This window comes from Sebastes fasciatus, chromosome 23 (genome assembly GCF_043250625.1).
Source record: "Sebastes fasciatus isolate fSebFas1 chromosome 23, fSebFas1.pri, whole genome shotgun sequence".
Lineage (NCBI taxonomy): Eukaryota > Metazoa > Chordata > Actinopteri > Perciformes > Sebastidae > Sebastes > Sebastes fasciatus.
In genome coordinates this window covers 2,129,799-2,156,881 of record NC_133817.1, presented here as the reverse complement: position 1 = coordinate 2,156,881, position 27,083 = coordinate 2,129,799, and the positions used below count along the sequence as shown (strand labels likewise).

The window sequence follows — 27,083 nt, the reverse complement described above, 5'->3', positions numbered from 1 at the left end:
GTATTCATTTTATTAACATTTAAATGTATTTATTTATCTTTGCATTTATTTTCTATTTATTTTAAATTAATAAATTAATTTATACATTATTAAATTGTATTTATTTATTTTCCCTTTGCATTTTCTTCCTTATTTATTTCCCCCAACTTATATATTTCTGTATTCTTTTCTTTATATATTTCTAATTCATTATGAAAATTAGTACAATATTCTGGATAATATCTGTCATTGTTTTGTGTTGATTGATTTGCAATAATAAATATATACATACATTTGCATAAAGCAGCATATTTGTCCACTCCCATGTTGATAAGAGTATTAAATACCTGACAAATCTCCCTTTAAGGTTCATTTAGAACAGACATAAAAATGTGTGATTAAAACTAAATAACCATGAATGTTTTTTTGGACAGAGCCATGCTAGGTGTTTCCCCCTGTTTCCACTCTTTATGCTAAGCTAAGCTAACCATGTCCTGATGCCAAATGTTGAACTCTGCCTTTAATATTCTATATCAGCACTTTTCTTATTGCATTCAACACACACACACACACACACACACACACACACACACACACACACACACACACACACACACACACACACACACACACACACACACACACACACACACACACACACACACACACACACACACACACACACACACACACACACACACACGTTTTCCTCCCTTGTGGGGTCCACCCTTTCCAGCGGTTCTACACCTCTGTAAAAAACATCAGGCCAGATCATCTTCTCCAGTGACGTCTAATCGTTCAGCTGAGGTGACCTCTTATCAGTTGATAAAAACCCGTTGATTTAAACAAACTTCAGGCAACTTGGAAGCATCAAAATATCAGCGATCAGTTAACAGGAAATCCAGAAATCATGACGCTTAATGTCAGTAAAATGTACGCAGCGCGTTCCCGTTCTCTCTGTGACAGTTTAACCCAGACTACTGGCTTCAGGGCCAGATCCGGCCCCAGAAATAATTTTATAAGGCCGCCCTTATAATAACAATAATAATGAATTTTATTCATATAGAACACTTATAGCGCACTTTATGCTTCACATAAACGTTAAAACAATCATAATACAACCTTAAAACAATTTACACAAAAGAACCATTAAGTGTTGAAATAGGATAAATAAAATAAAGACTGAATATTTAAGAGACCCAAGTTTAAAACACAGATATATAAAAATGTGTGAGTAATCATGATTAACTATTTTAATTGATTGACAGCCGTAGTATTTATGTATTCATTTCATTAACATTTAAATTTATTTATTTATTTTCTATTTATTTTAAATTAATAAATTAATTTATAAATTATTAAATTGTATTTATTTATTTATTTTCCCTTTGCAATTTCTTCCCTATTTATTTCCACAAACTTATTTATTTCTGTTTTCTTTTCTTTATACATTTCTACTTCATAATGAAAATAAGTACAATATTCTGGACAATATCTGTCATTGTTTTGTGTTGTTAATTGATTTACAATAATATATACACTCACCGGCCACTTTATTAGGTACACCTTGCTAGTACCGGGTGGTCTTCATCTGCTTCAAGGTTGGACGTGTTGTGCGTTCAGAGATGGTATTCTGCATACCTTGGTTGTAAAGAGTGGTTATTTGAGTTACTGTTGCCTTTCTATCATCTCCAACCACTCTGCCCATTCTCCTCTGACCTCTGACATCAACAAGGCATTTCCGTCCACACAACTGCCGCTCACTGGATCTGTTCTCTTGTTGGGACCATTCTCTGTAAACCCTAGAGATGGTTGTGCGTGAAAATCCCAGTAGATCAGCAGTTTAATACTCAGACCAGCCCGTCTGGCACCAACAACCATGCCACGTTCAAAGTCACTTAAATCCCCTTTCTTCCCCATTCTGATGCTCGGTTTGAACTTCAGCAAGTCGTCTTCACCACGTCTAGATGACGTAATGCATTGAGTTGCTGCCATGTGATTGGCTGATTAGCTATTTGTGTTAACAAGCAATTGAACAGGTGTGCCTAATAAAGTGGTCGGTGAGTGTATATATATACATATATATACATATGTATATATAAATAAATGTGCACAATTTGTCCACTCCCATGTTGATAAGAGGATTAAATACTTGACAAATCTCCCTTTAAGGTTCACTTTGAACGGATATAAAAATGTTTGATTAATTTGTGATTAATCCAGATGAACTATTTTAATCGATTGACAGCCCTAATTATAACTTTAATGTGTACGGTTTTACAGCATCCATGTTCCCTTTTAGTCTTTTCTTCCTTTGAGTGTGTAGGTGATGTGATGTGATGTGATGTGATGTGATGTGATGTGATGTGATGTGATGTGATGTGATGTGATGTGTGTGGGGGTGATCAGCGTCGGCCCGCCCGATACGCTGAATATGCAGCTGCGTAGGGCCACACAAATCCTTTTTTTCCTTTAAATTAGGGCTGTCAAGCATTTAAATATTTAATCATGATTAATCACAAACTAATCACACATTTTTTATCCGTTCAAAATGTACCTTAAAGGGAGATTTGTCAAGTATTTAATACTCTTACCAACATGGGAGTGGACAAATATGCTGCTTTATGCAAATGTATGAATATATTTATTATTGGAAATCACATCTTACTAATACATACTGCTAGTATAGTATGAGGTTGTACTGCTAGTATAGTATGAGGTTGTACTGCTAGTATAGTATGAGGTTGTACTGCTAGTATAGTATGAGGTTGTATTACTAGTATAGTATAATATGAGGGTGTGTGTGTGATCAGGTGGTTCACTGATTTAAAGATCAATATAAAGGTGTGAATAAGAACACATGATGTGTAAAGCAGAGTCCTACCTGAGCTCCACAGCAGCAGCAGCAGCAGCAGCACCAACAGGTGATCCATGATGTCCAGGTAGACCGTCTCTCTGCTCTGTGTGTGCTGTCCTCATTGGAAGAGCTGCAGCTTCACTCATCATTTACTCTTCTTTAGTTTTACACATGATATTTATCCTCCTCTGAGCTGCGTGTCTGAGGAACTGATGTGTTGATAAGAAGCTGTTGACAGATTACTAATTATAGCACTGTGGTTTTCTGTTACCGTGACAACCAGGGCAGGCTGAGATGCTGCGGTCAGATTAATGCTGTCAGAGAGATCTTATCATTTCCAGGTAAATGAGTCGACCTCAGCAGAGAGTCGTTCAGAGCAGACTGAACTACCGCTGCAACTAACCGTTATATTAATAGTTGATGAATCTGTCCGTTCTGTTATTCATGGAATCAATCAGTGAGGAAGGGAAACATCAGGAAACAGTGAAACATGTGCAGCACAGTCTGTCAGAGTCTAAGGTGACGTCTTTAAATGTCTTGTTTAGTCCGTCCAACAGTCCAAAAGTCTCTTCAGAGCTGTCGATTCCTGTTGGAGCGTCCCTAAAACTGTTAGCTGTAAAACGATGCTGAGATACGACATGGTGCAGGAGGATATTTTAGTGTTTCAGTGGGTCTGGAGCTGTGAATAAAAACTTGATGTGTGTGTGTGTGATCAGGTCAGGACCGGCTCTGTATGCAAACCTTTTAGAAAAAAAGAAAACGTGGGTGGCCGGCCACATGAACTGAGACATTTCCTGATCTAAACTAACTATTAGCTAATATTGGAGAGAATTGTATGTAGGCCGCATCACTGAGTAAATCTCTCTCAGTTTACATGTCTATGTGTTTAGAAGGAGAAAGAGAGCATGCTAGACCCGGCAGCTCACGGTTTTGTTCCCGTAGTCCAAAGGTACTCGGTCCGAAGATACCCGAGGGCCGAGCACCAAAGCAGCAATGAAACAGACCAACGTTTCGTATGCTATTTCATTATTAAAGTCACTTTGATTCAACATCAATTTTCATAAAACTGCCAATATTCGGGCCTTTCTAGTTCATTGCTCTGGTTAGCATTATACAAACGTTAAAACAATGTTCATAGTGTGTGAGAAAAGAATCGTTTATAGATGTTAGTGTTTAGCAGACGTCTGGAAGGTGTCACAGCCCGGCTCTAGAGCTGTGACCAAAACGGGAGACACGCAGGTATACTGAATACATAAAGAGATTTATTAACCTAAAACTGTAAAAAGTCAAAAGAATGTCTGGGAGGAGTCTGTAGAGTCAGTAGTGTAGGGAGGGGATGTGTGAAATTGTGCTGCATGGATGTTGTGCTGTAAAACAAAGACAAAGAACCAAAACCATTTAACAAAGGTGAAATGTGCATGAGGAGGTCTGCCGGACCCAGACTGCTGCAGGCTCTGGCTTTAAGCAGGTAGCACACCTGGCCCAGGTGTGTCTCATGCTGCTGATTAGCCTCATCATCAGGTCTGCAGCCCTGATGAGAGAAAGCAAACACAGTACAAGATCCAAACACAGAGGGGCCGTCACAAAGGGTATAGCCAAACAGAGGCAGAGTAGGGGCGGGCACACTGGGTCGGCTCGCCCAGCGAGTCATGAAATCTCCCATAGAACTATATACATAGACGCCGCATTGGACGCTTCAGGCCGTTGCGGCGATACGTCAACGTGGCGCCTTTATAGACCTGGCCAGACTGGCCTGTAACCCTGTACTAGTGAACGGGGGAGCTGCCGTTTTTCTGGATAAAAAGCACTATAACGTCTACATTCCTCAACCGATTTCAACCAGTCGTTATTATATTAAAGGGTTTATGATGTACGAGGAGTAGAAAAATAAAGTTTAGTCTCCAGTTACTTAGAATCTGGATAGTTCATCTCTAATCGCTGCTAGACGCTCAGGAGACGAGTGTGTACCGTAGGCTGACATGAACTGAATTACTGACCTGATAGAACATAATTCATCTATCAGAAGGAACTGTTAAAACTCACGTTTGTCCAGTATGGCTTTGACTTATTTTCCCTCTTTAAGGTTAATACTTGTAGAGATATCCCTGTATAATATGATATAATGAAGTGTAATGTAATGTAATATAATGAAATGTCATCCTCCGTTTCAGCAATCATGCTTTCAATCTATAGGCTACCCCTAACACTGCTACTTATTGTGTTTGAGTCTCTTTGTGGTTGTTTTGAGTCTCTTTGTGGTTGTTTTGAGTCTCTTTGTGGTTGTTTTGAGTCTCTTTGTGGTTGTTTTGAGTCTCTTTGAGGTTGTTTTGAGTCTCTTTGTCGCAGCCTTTGCGTTTGTTAAATTCTGTCCATTAAAGATGATCTTTACAGACTGTGAACTCTAGTAGTAGTCGTTAACTCCTCTGAGCTGCATTTCTGTGGAACTGATGTGTTGATAAGAAGCTGTTGACAGATTACTAATTATAGCACTGTGGTTTCTGTTACCGTTACAACCAGGGCAGGCTGAGATGCTGCGGTCAGATTAATGCTGTCAGAGTGTTCTTATCGTTTCCAGGTTAAATAAGTTGACCTCAGCAGAGAGTCGTTCAGAGCAGACTGAACTACAGCTGCAACTAACCGTTATACCAATAGTTGATGAATCTGTCCGTTCTGTTATTCATGGAATCAATCAGTGAGGAAGGGAAACATCAGGAAACAGTGAAACATGTGCAGCACAGTCTGTCAGAGTCTAAGGTGACGTCTTTAAATGTCTTGTTTTGTCCGTCCAACAGTCCAAAAGTCTCTTCAGAGCTGTCGATTCCTGTTGGAGCGTCCCTAAAATGTGAAGACCAGTTGAAGCGGACCCAGATGCAGACACAGGAGGCAGATGAAAAATTAACAAAAAGGCTTTATTGCCAAAAATTGTGCAGATGAAATGATCAAGGCAGAAAGGGGGCTGGGGTTAAACCAGGCAGGCAGATATTGTAGAGGGCAGGTGTAACCCAGGTCACAAAGAGTTAACACACGGAGGTGTCTTAGCCAATCAGAGCGCAGGTTAAGACAGTATACCCTACTCAAACGCTAGAGGACACTGTCGGGAGAGGACCTGCCGCTGAACGGTAAAAATAAAGCTCAGATAAAGTTGTAAACACAATATAACGTCGTCAAATCATAATGGTAACAGTCTGTACTCTGTTATAAGCTCATAGATGTGTGTGTGAGAGAGGCCCTGCTCACTGAAAGCTGCTGAGCGACACAGAGAAACTCCCGACTCGGTGAGTCGCTGTAATAAATAAGAGCTGCGTCACGATGTGCTGAGCTGACAAGTTCAAGTGGAAAGGCCCAGAGTTAACAGACTTAGCATTAAGCTATGAACAGTGCATTTAACTAACTGTTGTAGAGCTCAACTCAATGAAAGCTGCACTGGGAAGAATATAAAACGTCACAAAGAGTGTTTAGTTGCTCAATGTTTTCTCTGGCTAGTAAAGCTACTGAACGGTTTAATACTGAAGCAACATGAGTTATGGTTTGTCAGGTGTTTTATTTCATGGTATAGTGAATTTGATTTAAATAAAAAGACAGACAGAAGAAGGCAATAGTAATGTGTCAGGTTTACACTATCATTTATAATTCATGTAACATTATTTGCTTTAATTTAAAAAGTAAATTAAGTTAAGAGTCTCATTTTAACACAGTTTCATTTGTAACTCATGTACTGTGAAGGTTATTTAAAATATGTTGATTGTAAAATCTACATTATATGAATATGTGTTGTAGAAGTTAAAGGAATTATTAATTCCTGATGAATCAGAAATGCAATTGATTCATGAACCATTCTGGCCATGTCAATAACTGCAGGTCAGGTTTGTTTGGAGTGATTCAAAGTTGATGGCGAGCTAACCCAGACGAGACCTCTAGATCCTGGGTTGAAGATCCCTGAGCCAAGAGCTGTCAACCTTACCCCTCTTCTGCCACGGCGGTAGGGTTAACATCACAACCTGTACAAGGCTACACCACCCTTTACACTCAACTCCCAGCATCGTGCACAACCTCAAACCCCAGACTCTGACTTAACCCCTTTTTTTGACTTGACTTGGAAAACATTTACCCTCTTCATGCTCCCTGAAACACATTCCCTGTGCCGGTGAAAGGACTGAGTGTTAACCATCACACTGGTTAAAGTGAATGGACTGAATATTCATATTATGGATATGGTGTATTGTGATGCCTTGGTAACGATGTCTATTACTGGAACAGTTGATATAGAATTATTGTAAGTGTTATGTTTGGTTCAACAAAAGCGTGGACTCAAATGCAGACAAGTCTTTTAAAAGGTGTAACAAATATAATTTATTACAATAATATTAAAGGAACTGTGAACAGGGCTGGGGTTCCTGGAGGTCCGAAACGTGGCAGTAATAGAGTCAATACTGAACTCACGGAACGGGGGGCACGGGGAGGGGGTGTCCAGGAATCCTTCCAGAGGAACAGATGAAACCACTTGAGCTCCGAGAGGTGGAATGACGTCGGAGAGTGAACAGGCATGGTAGTAACTAAGGTAAGGATCCAGGTCGAGGAGGAGAGCGTGTAGGAGTGAGCAGGCAGGTTGGAACCAGGAAGCAGCAACAGCTGACGGCTGAACAGACCTGAACAGAGAACAAAACAGCATGAATCCAAAAATCCAAAAACGAACATGAGCAAAGTCAAGAAGCAAAATACAAGGAGAGCCTGAATACGTCATGCACCACTGAGGGCGACAGAACGATCTGGCAATGACTGGCAGGAAGACCGGGGTAGATATACTGCAGGTGTGTGTGATGATAGGTTGATTGCTGTCAGCTGCTCCAGCAGTGCCCGCCCAGGAGAAGGAGGAGGAGGAGGAAGGCCACACCTCCCAACACACTGACAGACTAAACAAACAGGGAAAAACACACAGGAGACAAAAGGGCAGGGAAACAGAGGAAACACAAGGAAAGACAGACTGCCAAAGTGATATCATGACAGTAAGGTTGAAACAAGCTGAGAAGTGATAATATTGAACCGGGTTATTGTTTTAATATTGTTACTCATTGAATGTTGGATCCAAATATTGAGAATTGAGATTTTGAGATATTGATATTAGGGTGCACCCAGTCAGAGAACATAGTGGGTAAAACTCAGTGGTTCAAACCCAGAGTGTGACAAAAGAAAGATTTTGTTGCTGAGTTGAAACTGAAGCATCTTTGTGCAATTGATCTCTTTACTGAACTCATGGGTATTCATTTTGTTTGTTTGTTATTTTCTAAAATACAAGGTACCAGTTTATAGCTTTTTGTCTATTGTGGTCTTTTGATATTGCAAATAACTTTTTCTGCCTCCTGTTCGAGTTTGGCATCTTCTGATTCTAGTCCAGTATAATTATAGTGATAGGAGCTGTGTGCTACACAGGCAGCGCACCACTTGGGTTGAATCAACGAACTGGCGACGAGGGTCTGAGATGTCCGGGTATAAGTGGTGCGTTGATCATCTGATTACTACTCTCCTGAGAGAACGGCAGAACTGAGCCCAAAACAAAGGAATCCAAGGAACCAGTATCCCTCAAGATTTTAACTGGCACTCTTGCAGGACACCCTACCAACCACAAAAACCCAGCAGACACAAACGGAAGGTAATCTGAAAGCTTACCCCGAGTACCTGCTTTCACATCTACCCGGCCGCAAGACAAAGAAGAACTCGGCACCGTACGAATAGATGCGGTCAGCGCGGTAGATCTAACATTCACATCTCTATTACGCTTGTTCTTTACCCTAAGCGCAGGACATTCAGCTTCCCAGTGCCCCTTTTCCTTACAATAATTACATACTTCAGCATCTGATTGTCCCCCTGACAACCGTTCTGGCCTAGCAGCCCAGTCATCTGACCACTTCCCTGAACGCACTTTAATATCATCATAGACATCATAGACGTGGGACACAAAGTCAACCTTGTGCGTCAGGACATACTCATCTGCAAGCGCAGCAGCCTCGGCAGCAGTTTTGACTTTACGTTCATTAATGTAGGTAGCCACATTGCTCGGCAGAGAATTTTTAAACTGCTCCAAGACCATCAAATTGTTATCAAACGTTTTGACTTCAAGAGCCGTACACCACCGATTAAAGTGAGTACCCAACTCCCTGGCAAACTCCATATGTGTCTACTTATCTGACTTTTCCCACGTTCTGAACCTCTGTCTTTAAGCTTCTGGCACCAACTCATATGCTTTTAACACAGCAGCCTTGACTGAAGAGTAATTTTGGCTTTCACCTACAGGAAGGGAACAATACGCTACTTGAGCCTTGCCGGTTAAGACACATTGCAGCAGCAGCGTACGCTCAGAATCAGGCCAATTTCTACTGTCAGCTACCCGCTCAAACAGCAACAAAAAGGTATCAGGATCACTCTCACAAAACCTGGGAAGCAGGCGCAAATTGCCAGCCACATCAAACCGTGAACACTCTGAAGACACAGGAGCAACATTGAAAACAGAGTCCGCTGTGACCCGACCATCCCGAATCAAACTTAGCTTGTACTGTTCCAACTCAATGGTTCTAAGTTCTGTCTCGTGCTTAACCTTTTCTACAGCCAGTTTCTCCCTTTCAACTTGCTGCTGAAGCCTACCATGCTCTAACTGTAACAACAGCAGTTCCTTTTGCTGCTCAAAAGTTACGCCAGGACTTAGACCAGCAACACCAGGAGCAGACAACTCAGCTTGTGGCGGTACTGAGTTCCCCAGACTTTAGTTGTTCAGTCAGAAGACTGAAAAACAGTTCCCATCCACATAATAATATAAAATAACATGCCTTCTTAATAATAATAATGAACAAATGCCTCTATATTAACAAACAATTAAGGAAACTGAAATATTGGTTTGTGTTTTTCCTTTTACCCTCCTTTAAAGTTTTCCCAAATAAAATACACTAAAAGAAATGGGTATAAAGGGTTTCATTGAAAATCAACAAATGAATAGAATACAAAAATACAGCCTGCAGGCGTTAGGCTATCGTAAGGCAAGCCAGCTGTTGCACAAATAGCACCTAATCGTCCCAGTGCAGGTAACCCAATTGGTTGGCACTTAACTTGTTTCCCCAACTAGGAGTCGACACTCTCAACAAACAAAACACAAAGATCACAGAATCCCAAAAGGGCCCAAAACAGACCAGAGTTTCTGGTAAAGCTGATAACACATGTTGCATTGAGTGAAGGAGAGATCAGAATGACCCTGGGTGTGCAGTTTCCCTCCTCTTTTAAGCCCTACAGAAAGGGCGTCGTTACACCCTGATTGGCCAAGAGGGGAACCACCAAGCTGCTCTCAACTATCATTTAAGAGCCAGTCCCCACACCCTGCGCAACAGGTGAACTGAATAACCCTCTAATCACTCAGCAACTCAACCAGAAAAACACCAGGGAAAAGGGAAACAACAGCAAACACCAGAGAATTGGCAGCTGCCACAAGCTAAACCTGGAACAGACCTGACAGGATGCACCATGACTTTGAAAACGCCATCCTCAATCAAGTTAGCTCCGTTTGTCACCAGCGTCCACTTCAAAATGCTCTGCAATTTTCAACAGCTGCTCTCGACTACAATGCTCCAAAACCTCCTCTGATGGGGCTTTTAGAAAATCCTCAACACCCGCCATACCCAAACCAGCAGACTTACCTCAATGAGAACGAAACACACTTCTGCTGATCGGTTTGATCTGATACATCAACATTACTGGAGTTTTATACCAGAGTGAAGACAGATCACAGATTAAACGTTTTATTGTTTAGTTGTCTTCTGATTCACCATCTAGTTATAATCTGTGTTAACTGTAGGTGTGAACAGCAGACGGAGCATGTTGATGGTGAAGTGATCCAGCAGCAGGAGGACCTGCAGGATCTCTGCTTCACACACCGTCACTGAAGGAGTCTGACACTGAAAGGGGTTTATAACAGCTGACAACTAACACACCTCAAACAACTTTCTGCATTTATTAGAAAGAGTTTTCTTTTGATGATCTGTTATTTCACTCATTCACTTTTATTAAGGATCCAGTTAAAGTCAGAGAGAGAAGGAGAGTTTGTCTTTTACACCTTTTACATCATTTAAGTCATTTCCATTCAGTCACTTGAGGCTGATAATTCCTGAACGTCGGGTTTGATATGAGTTACATCATTTACATTTTCCCTGAAACATTCAGCCTGATACATAACTTCTACTGTCAGAATATCAATAACTACAGACGCTCATAATGAATCAATAATATAAAGATATTGATCCAGTAGAGATGGTTCCTGGTCCTCTAAGCAGGACTCAGTCCACAGTAGAGATGGTTCCTGGTCCTCTAAGCAGGACTCAGTCCACAGTAGAGATGGTTCCTGGTCCTCTAAGCAGGACTCAGTTCACAGTAGAGATGGTTCCTGGTCCTCTAAGCAGGACTCAGTCCTCAGTAGAGATGGTTCCTGGTCCTCTAAGCAGGACTCAGTCCACAGTAGAGATGATTCCTGGTCCTCTAAGCAGGACTCAGTCCTCAGTAGAGATGGTTCCTGGTCCTCTAAGCAGGACTCAGTCCACAGTAGAGATGGTTCCTGGTTCTCTAAGCAGGACTCAGTCCTCAGTAGAAATACAGACTGCAGCTGTTATTCATGTGCAGGTGTTTGTTAAACAGATAACAGGCTACAGAGAGAAACACTGCTGCTCTGATAACTCTGTTTCTTTATTAGTATTAGATCAGTTCAGACACAAACTCCATCTAAAGTCTCTACAGCTGTTGAAGCTGACTGACAGCTGATCCAGATGTGATCAGCTGCTGCTGTCATCAGAAACGGACGTCGCTTCACGTGACGCTTAAAAGGAAACGACGTCTCATGTCTCTAAAAGCATATTTCCTCGTTTCCTCTCTCCTCGAGTCTTTTCCTCGCCTCCTCTGCTCGCATCTCCCGTGGGCGGGACTAAGACGCGAGGAGAGGAGTCGAGGAGAGGAGTCAAGCCGTATAAAAGAACAAATGGGAAAGACCCAGAGACTTCTCATCATCAGCCTCCTACACTGAACCTGCAGGGACAAGATAACGGCTCCTCCTGCTGGAGGAACGCAGACATTATATAAAGCTGTTCTACTGTGTGGATAGTTCAGGACAGTCAATCTTGCTTTTGCAATATTCACATGGACACTAAACCACTTACATTTTTCAATTTCATGACTAAATGATTAAAACAGTCTTGGATGGAGATGTTTGATTTTTCACAACCCTTACAACACCACCACTACACAGCCTCAGACAGACAAACACACTGAACAATACAGTAGAGTGAAGCCCTCTCTGCAGGGCCTTCTGCAGAGAGCTACTGCTTGAACTGCATTAGTTTGCCCTTTATCAGGCCCGAGCAGCGACAACGTCGGGCTAGCGAAGGCCCGATTGGAACCTGTAGGAATTATTTTTCTTTTTCTTGAAATGAATCGCCTTTTTGAGGACCTCAACATGCTCAAAACGTTGTTTCACTTGGCACACTTATCGGTGAAACATGTAGTATTTTAAGGGTCTCGGGTGCTCGCTAGCGCCCCCTAGAAAGTTGGAAAAATTGAGCTCCCCGCTCCGAATCCACCTACATGTATGAAATTTGGCAGACAGATGTAACATGTGGAGACACACGAATATGCCATTGTGCCGAAGTCATTTTTAATTTAATGTGCGATTTTCGCCCATTTTTAGCGTTTTATAGGCCGTGTACTTTAACGAACTCCTCCTAAAGATTTAATCAGATCGACTTGAAATTTGGTCAGGACCATCTTAAGGCCTTGAGGATGAAAAGTTATTCAAATGGAGAGTTCTCACTAAACGACCTGACCGTGGCGTGGCGGCCTTTTTGAGCCATTCGCCATAAAACAGGAAGTTGTTGTAACTCAACTGTACATAGTCCGATCTGCCCCAGATTTCTCAGGCATGATAAGGGTCCAGTCCTGAGGACATTTACATGTCAATATAGACTCATAGCCCCGCCCCAAGACGTTAGCCTCGCCCCCTTTCATAACTCATGAACCGTTTGTTGTAGAGTCTGATTAAACCGGCACTCATCAGAGTTCCGGTTTCATTGTTCCTGGCCGCGTCAATCTCCGTCCCGCCAGTACCCCCGACGTGCGGGAAGGTGTGAGGGCCCGTTCATCGCTGCTATTATTATGATTATTATTATCCACACAGTAATATTACAGAACATTAGACGTTGTATTTGGAAGGGAATAACTAAATTTTTTTTAAAATTTTTGTTATTGAAGATAATTCATTTACAAACATTAAGGCATTATAATCTAAACTCAATACTTCTAACATACAAGGCACAATTGGATAGGAAAGATAACTTAAATTATACAAAAATAATATAATAACAAAAATAAAAGAGGTCAGAAAATAATTAAAGGAACAAAAAAAAGAAATGCATAAATGCATAAGTAGATAAATAATAAGACTATAATATATATAATAATTAGGGCCCGAGCACGAAAGTGCCAGGACCCAACGGTGTCCTGGCACGAAAGTACAAGGAAACCTATTGTTTTTCTAAGTATTATTATTCTTTTTCTGCTGGAATATCGCGTTTTTGGGACCTTTTCCATCCCCAAAAACTCACCAAAAGTGGAATATGCGTCAGAAGTGGCGCGAAGTTCAAAGTTCTGTAGTGATTCGGCTCGGGTGTCGCCAGCGGGCGAGATAGCGCCCCCTAATGTAGGCAGTTTTTCAGGGAAAGTTTCTTCGATCTTCACGAAATTCAAGTATGTCATTGCATACGTCTTGAAGTTCGTGTTAAATATTTTTGAGATTTTTTGGGCCAACAGGAAGTCAGCCAACTTGGATTTCCTGCGTGATTTTGCCGAATTTACGAACACATGTTTGAAGACTTTAGGATGCACAAAAACTCATCAAACTTTACACGCACATCCAAACTCATAATTACTTTGATTTAGTGGTGAAAATTTGCTTGGGCGCGGCATGTTGGCTCTCTAGCGCCCCCTTATGTCTTTTAGATTTTGAACATACCTTGAGGTACTCGAAAACTCATGAAACTTGGCAAAATGATGGACACCTGTGAACTTTATGTAAATGTACAGTTATTGGGTTCAGCATGTTTAGCCAGCTCTATAGCGCCCCCTAATACGTGGAAGGCCATAGTTTGGTCAAAGTTGATCCTATATTCATGAAATTTGGTAGGTACATCCTGCTCATTATTTCAGACATATTCCTCATCGGGTTTCATTAGCTACGCCCAACGGGAAGTCGGCCATCTTGGAATATGTGCGTTTTTCATGTATTTTATGCATACGAATTTTGATGTTTCGCCATGACACAGGATGCTGTTGTAACTTGACTTTACATAGTCCGATTCTGGAGGATCAAACCTGGCAAAATAAAAAATAAATAAATGACTCGATTAATAAATAAATATGCCACTAAATATAGCAAAAATAATATCAAGAATAAATGTAGCTATTAATCAATTGATAAAATGTGACATAAATTGATATTTCTGTCATATTTATTTATATTTGTATTTATTCCCTTATTTATTTACTCCTTTTATTTATTCATTAATCTATTTTCATTAATTTTTACATTTATTTATTTATTTTGCATTATTATTTATTTATTTATTCCTGCACGATTTTCCTTTTGCATTTCACTCCTTATTTATTTCCCCAAACTTACTTACTGTAATGACTGTATGAGCCGTTCACCTATTTATTTCTGTATTTTCTTTATACATATACTTCAAACTAAAATACTTATGTAATAAGAAAATCCCTTAATTACAAAATTAAGTAAGATTCTTAAAAAATAAGTAAATTACTTAATTATAAAAATCGTCAAATCCTTTATTACAGCATTAAGTAAAATTCTTAAAAAAAATAAGTACTTAATCATGAAAATTTGCAAAATCCTTTATTACAACATTAAGTGAAATTCTTATGAAATGAGCAAAATCCTTCATTAGAAATAAAGTAGTAAAAGTAAAATCCTCAATTATATTTGTGTAAATTTGTTAAGTACAACATCAAGACAATTCCTAGAGTACAAAATTCAATAAATTCCTTAAATGCAAAAGTAAAATTCATAGAAATTAAGCACATTCTTTAAGTGCGAAATTAAGTAAACTCCTTATGTACAAAAATTAGCCAAATTCTACTGAAATAAAATAAAGTAAAATTCTTATATAATAAAAAAAATCCTTAATTAAAGAAATTAAGTAAAATTCTTAAAAAATAAGTAAATTACTTAATTATAAAAAAGATCAAATCCTGTATTACAGCATTAAGTGAAATTCTTATGAAATAAGCAAAATTCTTCATTAGAAAAAAAGTAATAAAAGTAAAATCCTCAATTATAAATTTGTGTAAATTTGTTAAGTACAACATCAACAAAATTCCCAAAGTACAAAATTTGGTAAATTCCTTAAATACAAAAGTAAAATTCATAGAAATTAAGCACATTTTTTAAGTGCAAAATTAAGTAAACTCCTTATTTACAGAATTTAGCCAAATTCTACTGAAATAAAATTAAGTAAAATACTTATGTAATAAGAAAATTCCTTAATTAAAACAATTAAGTAAAATTCTTAAAAAAATAAGTAAATTACTTAATAATAAAAATCATCAAATCCTTTATTACAACATTAAGTGAAATTCTTATGAAATAAGCAAAAAGTAAAATCTTCAATTACAAATGTTCCTTATGTACAAAATTAAGCTAAATTCTAATGAAATACTAAAATTCCTTCATCACACTATAAGCTGTTAATACTCTTATATTTTTGCTCCCAATGGTATTATTATGGTTATTTTATAAGCTAAATGTGGTCCTGCTCACAACAATAAATGAGCCATGTGAACCACAAGGGAGCGCTAAAGTGAGCTCATAAAGTTCATGTGTCACTAACCAGATGAAACTGGTGTGAAAACAGCCTCTGGTTTTTAATCCTCTACTTTGTTTGCTGGCTACATGACTTTGATTCATTCATTCATTATAGATATTGTTGAATCACAAACACCAACAGATTGTCAACGTGGCAGCAGATGTGCTTCACCAACCCTGGATGTGCTCCAGATCTACAGATCCAACAGTCGGTGGCTCTGTGACATGTTTTTACTCTGATCTCAGGATTTCATTCTTCAATTGTCTTCAGATTTGACAGGTAATACAGACTTTAGAGGATATATATCAATGTTCTACATTTATCTTAATTTAATATAAAGCATTGTTCCCGATCGGCCTGGGTCGGACTCCGGTATTCCTGCTTTCAAGTCTAGTTTTCAATGACACTTTATGTTTGTGAGGTGTTTTTAGAGATTTACATCTTCAGGAGGAACCAATGGGCTACAAGAGACTAACACATTGTTGGTTTTCATGTTGAGAGTGAAACAAATGATAGTATATGATGTAATAGAATAGAAGCAGCCTTCTTGTTTAAAGGGAACATGCGTCTAAAATGAGCTGCTGCTGGGTTGTGTGTTATAAATCCATCTGGATGTGAGATGAGCTCCTTGGAGGTGCTACTCTGCTCCCTGAGCTCCTTCCTCTTCAGCTGCAGGAACACCCAGGTTATAATAATCCGGCTCAGCCTTCTCCCGTCTGCTCGGCCTCTGCCCCCTCTTGCCCTGGAGACACATGACAGCACACAGATGTGACTTCCTGCATCACTCCTCTCTCTTCACTTCAATAAGCACAGACTGAGAGCTTCATGTCAGTCAGCGGTCTGAACAACAGACGTGTGTCAGTACCTTATAGTAGAAGTAAAGGCCAATGTTCGCCAACAGCAGAATCAGCGGCAGGACGATCGCTCTGATGATGAAAGGCCTTAGATCTGATCAAACACATGGACAGTCATCACATCACATCACATGACATCATGAGTCCAACAGCTCCCATTAAACACAAACTGTAGTGACCTGAAATCTAAAAGCACTTCTTCAATCCTCTTTATGTGAATCCAGGCTCTGAGGACGGAGACTGTTCTTTGTTGGACAGATTAGAAAGTCCTCTGAGATTAATCTGTAGAAATACAACTGACGTGACTTTAGTGAGACTTTTATATGTTTACAACCAAACATGCTCCGTCCTCCAGCAGACTGTTTGCTGTTGACATTCATCCACTTTGTACAAGTGTGGTTACTATATGACATGTGGAACACAATGACAGTAGTCACAGTGTCATTCCACAAACAACAACATGCACAGACTTATTATGACTGAACATGTCATAACCCTTAAAGTACTTTGATGAAGTACTACTAGTACTACTTAAATGAAGTACTAGTACTACATCTCTCTCTGTAATCGGTTGTGAGCAGACGTCCTAAAGTGACGTCATCTCCACGTAGAATAAACCTCTAACTTTTATTCATGTTTTAATCCCTATGATCTCTGAAGGCTCCGACAAAATTCATCAAACTTCTTAAATACAAAGATAAGGAAAATTATTATGAAATAAAAAAAATTCCTTCATTACAAATTATGTAAATTCCTTAATTATAAAAAATAAGCAAAATTCATAATGACAAAATTATGTAAATTCCTTAATTACAAAATTAAGTTAAATTCTTATGAAAAAAGAAAATATTAAAATACAAAATTAAGTAAAGTTCTTATGAAATAAGAAAAGTCCTTAATTATTAAAATAAGCCCAATCCTTGATTACAGAATGAAAGCTTCTCTGTTGTCAGCTGATCATTTCCACATTTTCCAAACCTGCATGTAAACAGTCAGTTTACCTGCGACGGTGAGAGAGATCAGACGGCTCTCAGAGAAGAAGTCGTGAGAAAAAACATAGACGTGATAAACACATCTGTAGCTTCCTTGGTGGGCGGGCTCTGCAGCAGGAAACAGGAAGTGGGCGGAGTGATTGACAGCTGGCTGGGTGTAGTTGAGTGCTGAGGTGGAGGAGGTGAAGGTGAGATGGAAGGAACCTCCTGGGTACTGTGGCTGGACGGAGCAGCTGATGGTGAAGGTGGAGTCCCTGAGCACGTGAAACCCCTGCTGCTGGGCCTCGGAGACCCGGTCCACGGAGGAGGACCCAGAGATGTTGGGCTGAAGCAGCAGGTCTGTAAACACAAAGAGATGATTGGCTGAGAGCCGGAGCACGTTCAGTCTGAAAACAGCGTGCACTGGTTTGCTACGGTTTCTGGGTTGAACGGCGTGTTTCCTGGAAATGGTGCACAACAGGCTTTGAGGTGCGTTTCCTCTCATTTGGTGGGTGTGTCAGAGGTGTTACCCAATCAGCCGCGACGTGCACGAACCCCGCCGTATTATAAAGGCAGTGCATTCGCGTAGCACAACAGAGTGTTCAATGCACCGCCGTTTACGTTTAAACGTTTATCTGTAACTGTTATTTAGGATAGTCAGAACTGAATTACAGATATCTCTAACTATCATTTGAACTCATTTGGAGGTTATAGATTACTGGAATAAGAACTGACTAGTCAGAATGTAGTTATAGACATCTGCAACGCTGTTTAGACTAGTCATAACTCTAATTCTATACATCTGTAATTACATTTAGACTAGTCATAACTCTAATTCTATACATCTGTAATTACATTTAGACTAGTACGATCAAAACTACTTTTACCATTCATGTGTATGGGGTTTCTCATTACAGATATCCACAACTGAATTATGACTAGTCGTAACTCCAGTTTCTGATATCTACAATTTAATTCTGACTGGTCATAATGAGGTTTGAGATATCTGTAACTGTTATTTAGGATAGTCAGAACTGAATTACAGATATCTCTAAATGTCGTTTTGACTAGTCACAATGAGGTTATAGACATCTGGAATAAGAACTCTGACTAGTCACAATGTGATTACGACTAGTCAGAATGTAGTTGTAGATATCTCTAATGTTGATTCTTGATAGTCAAGCTGATTTATTAAATGTTAAAACAGCTCTCCATACACTTCTCTACACTTTAGGATGTCATTGTCCTGGATAACTTTACAGTTCAGTCCAATGGAAACCACCGACTGTCACTGTGACGGAGGAAGGAACATACTGGAGACATTACTGTCATAGATGATGTCATAGATGATGTCACTGATGGGCTTACCTGAGCAGGTGAGATTCAGGATGGAGTTAGAGGAACCTGATGTTGCACACTCCCTCAGAGCAGATCCAGACTGAACACAGCCAGACCAGATCAACCACACAGATCTGTCTGAGGACTCCTTTCTCTCTTCTACAGAAACAGCAGAGCCACAGTCCAAGTCTCTGCAGGCAGCTGCTGCTTCCTTCAGGGTCCAGTAATAGCCACTCATTGGTCTCCAGTCTCCCTGATGTTTCAGCTCCAGTGTTCCTGCACAGCGACTGTCTCCTCCCACCAACCTGACAGGCTCTGAACAGAAACAAGAGAGTCGTCAGTAAAAGAATAAAGTGAGTTTCATTAGAACAGAAATGAACCAGATCAGAGCTGCAGCTCCTCTTCTACCTGAGCAGGTGAGTCCAACAGCTTTGCCAGGTGAGCAGGTGTTTCTATCTGAGCCTGAGCTTCTACAGTCCAGGAGAGCAGACTCAGTTCCTCCACACTGGAACTCTTTGGTCCACATTGAAGCCTCCACGTCTCCATAGAGCGCCCCCTGGAGGACTGAAGGAGCCCCACAGCCAAGCTCCCTACAGACCACCTCTGCATCCTGCTGGTCAAAGTCAGCTTCACACACTGAGGACCACCACTGGTTAGAGGGGTTAGTCTTCACCTCCAGTCTGCCTGAGCACAGACTAGTCCCATTCACCAGCCTGACAGAGTCTGGAGAGATGATAGAAGATGAAATAGAGAGAGATAAAAGACACCAGACACTCAATAAAAAGATGTCATGAAACAACAATTCAGTGATTCCAACTGGAGGAGTTCAGAGCGGTCCCTGCCATCGATTATCTAGCAGCACACAGCCTCTTCTCAAGCCTCAGGGCCCTATTTTAACCTTTACATGATATTTGAGCAGATAATTAGTAAATAATGTTTATAATAAAGTAGTCTTAGATAGATTTTGAGGTAAATATTGGGGTAATTTGGCAGTAATTCCAAAGAAATATCAAATAGGTTACTTGCTTATTATCACCTAATCACCATGAGAGTTGCGGAGCTGTAAAATGAAGTGTTAGCCAACGTAGTGCTATGATGTTGGATGTTAAAGGGACTGTGATAAATGTTAATTGCATAAAAAAGTAACTTTTTTTACTCAGATTTGATGCATATGATGTTGTGTTCTTTATACTATGACAGTTTTCCTAAAATTAAATTAAACAAAGACAATATATGGTGATATACTGAATGGTAACCCCTGTATCATGATACGTATCGTATCACCAGATTCTTTCCAATACACAGCCCTGATGTAATAGAATAAATCCAGCCTTCTGGTTTAAAGGGAACATTCATATAAAATGAGCTGCTGGTGGGTGAATATAGAATTTAGTTAAAATAACACACAAATTGATGAAATAGAAATGTGAACAGAGACACCTGTGACGTATCAAAGAGGCCACATGTCATATTTAATTGATGTGGCTTTAAAATGACGGCTCTGAGGAGAGGAGGTCTCATTTTGTTAAAAGCCTGTTGCCTCAACTCCTCTCTCCTCGCGTCTCTTCCTCGCCTCCTCAGCTCACATCTCTGGTGGGCGGGACTAAGACGTGAGGAGAGGAGGCGAGGAAAGGAATGGAGGATGTAGGAACTGTGAAATGGGAAAGGCCTCCAGACAGACAGGTGTGTCCTGTCAGGTGAAGCTCAGCAGTCTGTGGAGAGTTTGAAGCTTTCAGAAACAAGCCCACTTCTATGGCAAACTGTTTCAACATTTAATAGCTGGACAGGAGATTCATCAGAGATATCTGCAACGCTGTTTAGACTAGTCATAACTCTAATTCTATATATCTGTAATTACATTTAGACTAGTCATAACTCTAATTCTATACATCTGTAATTACATTTAGACTAGTCATAACTCTAATTCTATACATCTGTAATTACATTTAGACTAGTCATAACTCTAATTCTAGATATCTGCAACGCTGTTTAGACTAGTCATAACTCTAATTCTATATGTCTGTAATTACATTTAGACTAGTCATAACTCTAATTCTATACATCTGTAATTACATTTAGACTAGTCATAACTCTAATTCTAGATATCTGCAACGCTGTTTAGACTAGTCATAACTCTAATTCTATATGTCTGTAATTACATTTAGACTAGTCATAACTCTAATTCTATACATCTGTAATTACATTTAGACTAGTCATAACTCTAATTCTATACATCTGTAATTACATTTAGACTAGTCATAACTCTAATTCTATACATCTGTAATTACATTTAGACTAGTCATAACTCTAATTCTAGATATCTGTATTTACATTTAGACTAGTATGATCAAAACTACTTTTACCATTCATGTGTATGGGGTTTCTCATTACAGATATCCACAACTGAATTATGACTAGTCGTAACTCCAGTTTCAGATATCTACAATTTAATTCTGACTGGTCATAATGAGGTTTGAGATATCTGTAACTGTTATTTAGGATAGTCAGAACTGAATTACAGATATCTCTAAATGTCGTTTTGACTAGTCACAATGAGGTTATAGACATCTGGAATAAGAACTCTGACTAGTCACAATGTGATTACGACTAGTCAGAATGTAGTTGTAGATATCTCTAATGTTAATTCTTGATAGTCAAGCTGAGCTATTAAATGTTAAAACAGCTCTCCATACACTTCTCTACACTTTAGGATGTCATTGTCCTGGATAACTTTACAGTTCAGTCCAATGGAAACCACCGACTGTCACTGTGACGGAGGAAGGAACATACTGGAAACATTACTGTCATAAATGATGTCATAGATGATGTCACTGATGGGCTTACCTGAGCAGATGAGATTCAGGATGGACTTAGAGGAACCTGATGCTGCACACTCCCTCAGAGCAGATCCAGACTGAACACAGTCAGGCCAGATCCACCACACAGATCTGTCTGAGGACTCCTCTCTCTGTTCTACAGAAACAGCAGAGCCACAGTCCAAGTCTCTGCAGACAGCATCTGCTTTCTTCAGGGTCCAGTCAGAGTAACGGCCATCCACTGGTCTCCAGTCTCCCTGATGTTTCAGCTCCAGTGTTCCTGCACAGCGACTGTCTCCTCCCACCAACCTGACAGGCTCTGAACAGAAACAAGAGAGTCGTCAGTAAAAGAATAAAGTGAGTTTCATTAGAACAGAAATGAACCAGATCAGAGCTGCAGCTCCTCTTCTACCTGAGCAGGTGAGTCCAACAGCTTTGCCAGGTGAGCAGGTGTTTCTATCTGAGCCTGAGCTTCTACAGTTCAGGAGAGCAGACTCAGTTCCTCCACACTGGAACTCTTTGGTCCACATTGAAGCCTCCACGTCTCCATAGAGCGCCCCCTGGAGGACTGAAGGAGCCCCACAGCCAAGCTCCCTACAGACCACCTCTGCATCCTGCTGGTCAAAGTCAGCTTCACACACTGAGGACCACCACTGGTTAGAGGGGTTAGTCTTCACCTCCAGTCTGCCTGAGCACAGACTAGTCCCATTCACCAGCCTGACAGAGTCTGGAGAGATGATAGAAGATGAAATAGAGAGAGATAAAAGACACCAGACACTCAATAAAAAGATGTCATTAACAACAATTCAGTGATTCCAACTGGAGGAGTTCAGAGCGGTCCCTGCCATCGATTATCTAGCAGCACACAGCCTCTTCTCAAGCCTCAGGGCCCTATTTTAACCTTTACATGATATTTGAGCAGATAATTAGTAAATAATGTTTATAATAAAGTAGTTGTAGATAGATTTTGAGGTAAATATTGGGGTAATTTGGCAGTAATTCCAAAGAAATATCAAATAGGTTACTTGCTTATTATCACCTAATCACCATGAAAGTTGAGGAGCTGTAAAATGAAGTGTTAGCCAACGTAGTGCTATGATGTTGGATGTTACAGGGACTGTGATAAATGCTAATTGCATTAAAAGTAACTTTTTTTACTCAGATTTTATGCATATGATGTTGTGTTCTTTATACTATGACAGTTTTCCTAAAATTAAATTAAACAAAGACAATATATGTTGATATACTGAATGGTAACCCCTGTATCATGATACGCATCGTATCACCAGATTCTTTCCAATACACAGCCCTGATGTAATAGAATAAATCCAGCCTTCTGGTTTAAAGGGAACATTCATATAAAATGAGCTGCTGCTGGGTGAATATAGAATTTAGTTAAAATAACACACAAATTGATGAAATAGAAATGTGAACAGAGACACCTGTGACGTATCAAAGAGGCCACATGTCATATTTAATTGATGTGGCTTTAAAATGACGGCTCTGAGGAGAGGAGGTCTCATTTTGTTAAAAGCCTGTTGCCTCAACTCCTCTCTCCTCGCGTCTCTTCCTCGCCTCCTCAGCTCACATCTCTGGTGGGCGGGACTAAGACGTGAGGAGAGGAGGCGAGGAAAGGAATGGAGGATGTAGGAACTGTGAAATGGGAAAGGCCTCCAGACAGACAGGTGTGTCCTGTCAGGTGAAGCTCAGCAGTCTGTGGAGAGTTTGAAGCTTTCAGAAACAAGCCCACTTCTATGGCAAACTGTTTCAACATTTAATAGCTGGACAGGAGATTCATCAGAGATATCTGCAACGCTGTTTAGACTAGTCATAACTCTAATTCTATACATCTGTAATTACATTTAGACTAGTCGTAACTCTAATTCTAGATATCTGCAACGCTGTTTAGACTAGTCATAACTCTAATTCTAGATATCTGTATTTACATTTAGACTAGTACGATTAAAACTACTTTTACCATTCATGTGTATGGGGTTTCTCATTACAGATATCCACAACTGAATTATGACTAGTCGTAACTCCAGTTTCAGATATCTACAATTTAATTCTGACTGGTCATAATGAGGTTTGAGATATCTGTAACTGTTATTTAGGATAGTCAGAACTGAATTACAGATATCTCTAAATGTAGTTTTGACTAGTCACAATGAGGTTATAGACATCTGGAATAAGAACTCTGACTAGTCACAATGTGATTACGACTAGTCAGAATGTAGTTGTAGATATCTCTAATGTTAATTCTTGATAGTCAAGCTGAGCTATTAAATGTTAAAACAGCTCTCCATACACTTCTCTACACTTTAGGATGTCATTGTCCTGGATAACTTTACAGTTCAGTCCAATGGAAACCACCGACTGTCACTGTGACGGAGGAAGGAACATACTGGAAACATTACTGTCATAGATGATGTCATAGATGATGTCACTGATGGGCTTACCTGAGCAGGTGAGATTCAGGATGGAGTTAGAGGAACCTGATGTTGCACACTCCCTCAGAGCAGATCCAGACTGAACACAGTCAGGCCTGATCCTCCACACAGATCTCCATGAGGACTCCTCTCTCTCTTCTACAGAAACAGCAGAGCCACAGTCCAAGTCTCTGCAGACAGCTGCTGCTTCCTTCAGGGTCCACTCAGAGCCACTCACTGGTCTCCAGTCTCCCTGATGTTTCAGCTCCAGTGTTCCTGCACAGCGACTGTCTCCTCCCACCAACCTGAAAGACTCTGAACAGAAACAAGAGAGTCATCAGTAAAAGAGGTGAATTTAAGAAAAGATTAAACTGAGACTTGACTTTATTTCTTTATTTCTCTTTTTGTATTTACCTGTTGAGTTGTGATTTTCTTCAGCCTGGAGTCCTGTAGAAACACAAATATGTATTGTTTTAAGTATATTTGTGGAGACGTGACGGAGCCGCTGGCGCGGTGCCTTGAGACCGGCCGTCGGTCATGTGAGATAAAAGCTGTTAATATGTCACTTTATTTAGTTTTAATATGCCATGTAGCGACCCTGCAGGACTAACATAGGAGAGACACTTGGGGAGTTCATGGGGGGGAGATGTTGCCCTAGTTAAGCTGGATAGGTCAGGTTCATTAAGAGGGGAGGGGCAGCAGGAGCACGCCACGTATGTTACGGAGTTTAGCTGATTAGCTAGTTTATGCTACCAGCCTTTTGTTGTTTTGGGCACTCTTCCAACCCCGGGGTTAGCCTGTATCATAGGGTAATAAAACCCGGTTCTCCGGTTAAACTTCAGCCACCTTGTCCTCATCATTTAGCTAGCTAGCCGTGCTACGGAGCCGCGAGCGCTACAGTGGTGTCAGAAGGGGGATTCCCCGCCCCCACTCCCCGCACTACAGCTGGCTACCACCGCTAGCTACCGCCGGAGGAACGGGATGGCTGAACAGATGGAAAAGTCGGACTTCTACGCCCCGGAAACACCAATGAGAGAGCCAACAGATGATGGCCCGGTTGTAAGGAGAAAAGTGGTGAAGATAACTCACTCACCTCGCTACACTGCTGACTGACGTCCCTGCTGTGATGGAAAACAGTCCGTTCCAGTTGGCCGCAAATCCCGGACCATGCTCTGGAGGAGCAAATGTAAACAATGCAGCCGCATGCAGACCGCGCATCGGCCAATCAGAAAGCGATGACGTCACCACTCTGACGGCTCCCGAAGGTAAAAGAGGTGGCCAACCAAAGTCTATCCCAGAGTTAGAGAAAGACATTACAGCTACAATTGAGGAAGGCTTTATGCAGAGAATGAGCACTGCAATGGAGCGTGCTTTTGGACATTTCCTGAATAATTCTAGAGGCAGCCTTATGTCCAGGATGGGAGGAGAACCAAAGAGTCGTGTGACTAGTCCTCTCGAGTCAGAGAGCCATGCTAACCCGGCTAACACAAATAATGCATATGTGGGCACCAACCAAGCCCGTACCAAAACTGTCAGAGCCAAGGATGAGTATACTACTGTTGCTAACATCCGTGACGCTAATGTTCCTGTTGACGTTCCGGGTTCAAAAACTACCCAACCTCCCGGTGAGGGCGCCACTGTGGATACCCACCCTGTGGGGAGACTTGGCAAGTGTAGCTCCCTTACCTCGGCTTCAGTTACTTCGCCTGCTGCCGTCAACCAGCCAGTTGACCTGATACCTGCTCTGACTACTGCGCTTACTACGGCCTTGATGAGTGTTAAAGAAATGGCCCCGGCCCCATCCCTCAGAGACAGCCTCCTGAGCGTTGGGCGCTATGATGGACTCACTTCATGGGAGACGTACTGGGCTCAATTCTGTCTTCTAGCAACAGCCAATGGCTGGTCCCCTGAAAAGAGAGCTGTCCATTTAATCTCGGCATTAGAGGGTGAGGCTAGGAAAGTACTGCTGGATGTGACTGTGGCCGACCTGGAGAACCCACAAGCTATATCTAGGGCCCTGGAGAGACGCTTTGGGAACACCACCCCCGCAGTTGTGATGCGGCAGAGGTTCAACGAACGAGTGCGGGCACCTGGAGAAAAGCTGGGAGTGTTTGCGGCAGAGCTGCGCTACCTCGCCCAAAGAGGATTCCCTGATTTTGATGATGCAACACGCTTGGTGCTAACCAAGGAGGCATTCATTCGTGGCCTTCTACCCCTCCCATTACGGCAACAGATCCGGCTGGCTGACCCTCAGACCCTGGAAGCAGCTCTAGAGAAAGCACTGGCAGTGGAAGACATCCTCATAGAGGGTTTCGAGCCTCACCCCAGACAGGTGTCGACACGCCCCAAGACTCAAGCCTTTCAGCTTCCTGGACCAACCTCCGTGCCGATGGGCCCAGGACGCCCACCAATGTCACCAGAAGATCGACGGAGCCAAATCTGCTGGAGGTGCAACCAGGGAGGCCACTCACGGCGCTTTTGTCCAGTCCCTGATTCCGCCTTGGGTGCATCGGCGCCGGGAAACGCTCGAGGCTCGGTTTAGAGGGGAGCGACCCGAGCCACCCTTCACTCCCCACAGGTTGTGACACTCAACCGGTGATAAAAGCGCTCCACCTCCCTGTCACTCACGCCCTTTTCCCCCCTAACACATCCAACACTGATGGCTGCCGAGTACCCGCCTTGGTTAATGGTCGGTTGACTCACGCCCTGCTCGACACAGGCTCGACTGCAACTCTCCTTCACCCTGATCTCCTGCCGACTGGAACTCAGCCCCAAGCCACCAATCTTCCGCTAATTACAGTCACCGGGGGAGAAGCTCCCATGCTGGGGAGGTGTGAAGCACAGATACAATTGGGGGCCTATTCAGTCTGCCAGCCAGTCTGGGTCGCCGAAGTTAAAGAGGACTGTTTAATTGGACTAGACTTTCTGCGTAGTGCAAAG

The 27,083-nt window shown here is 41.3% G+C and overlaps 1 protein-coding gene across 1 annotated transcript; it reads right to left on the bottom strand.

The window, feature by feature from the left end:
- Window positions 1-18,783: 18,783 nt before the first annotated feature.
- On the bottom strand, window positions 18,784-23,699 carry LOC141762353 (scavenger receptor cysteine-rich type 1 protein M130-like). Its single transcript, XM_074626435.1, has 4 exons — window positions 23,693-23,699; window positions 21,743-21,871; window positions 19,307-19,621; window positions 18,784-19,213 (listed from the first exon to the last, which is right to left on the bottom strand). The coding sequence occupies exons 1-4, from the start codon at window positions 23,697-23,699 to the stop codon at window positions 18,849-18,851; spliced, it is 816 nt and encodes a 271-aa protein (XP_074482536.1). The 3' UTR covers window positions 18,784-18,848.
- Window positions 23,700-27,083: the final 3,384 nt, after the last annotated feature.

Bases quoted from the DNA above. Each gene is read 5' to 3' on its own strand.
- LOC141762353 (XM_074626435.1), bottom strand. The intron at 19,622-21,742 runs GTAAGCCCATCA...TCATCTCTCCAG, and splicing joins CCTGAATCTCATCTGCTCAG to ACTCTGTCAGGCTGGTGAAT. The intron at 19,214-19,306 runs GTAGAAGAGGAG...GTTTCTGTTCAG, and splicing joins TGTTGGACTCACCTGCTCAG to AGCCTGTCAGGTTGGTGGGA.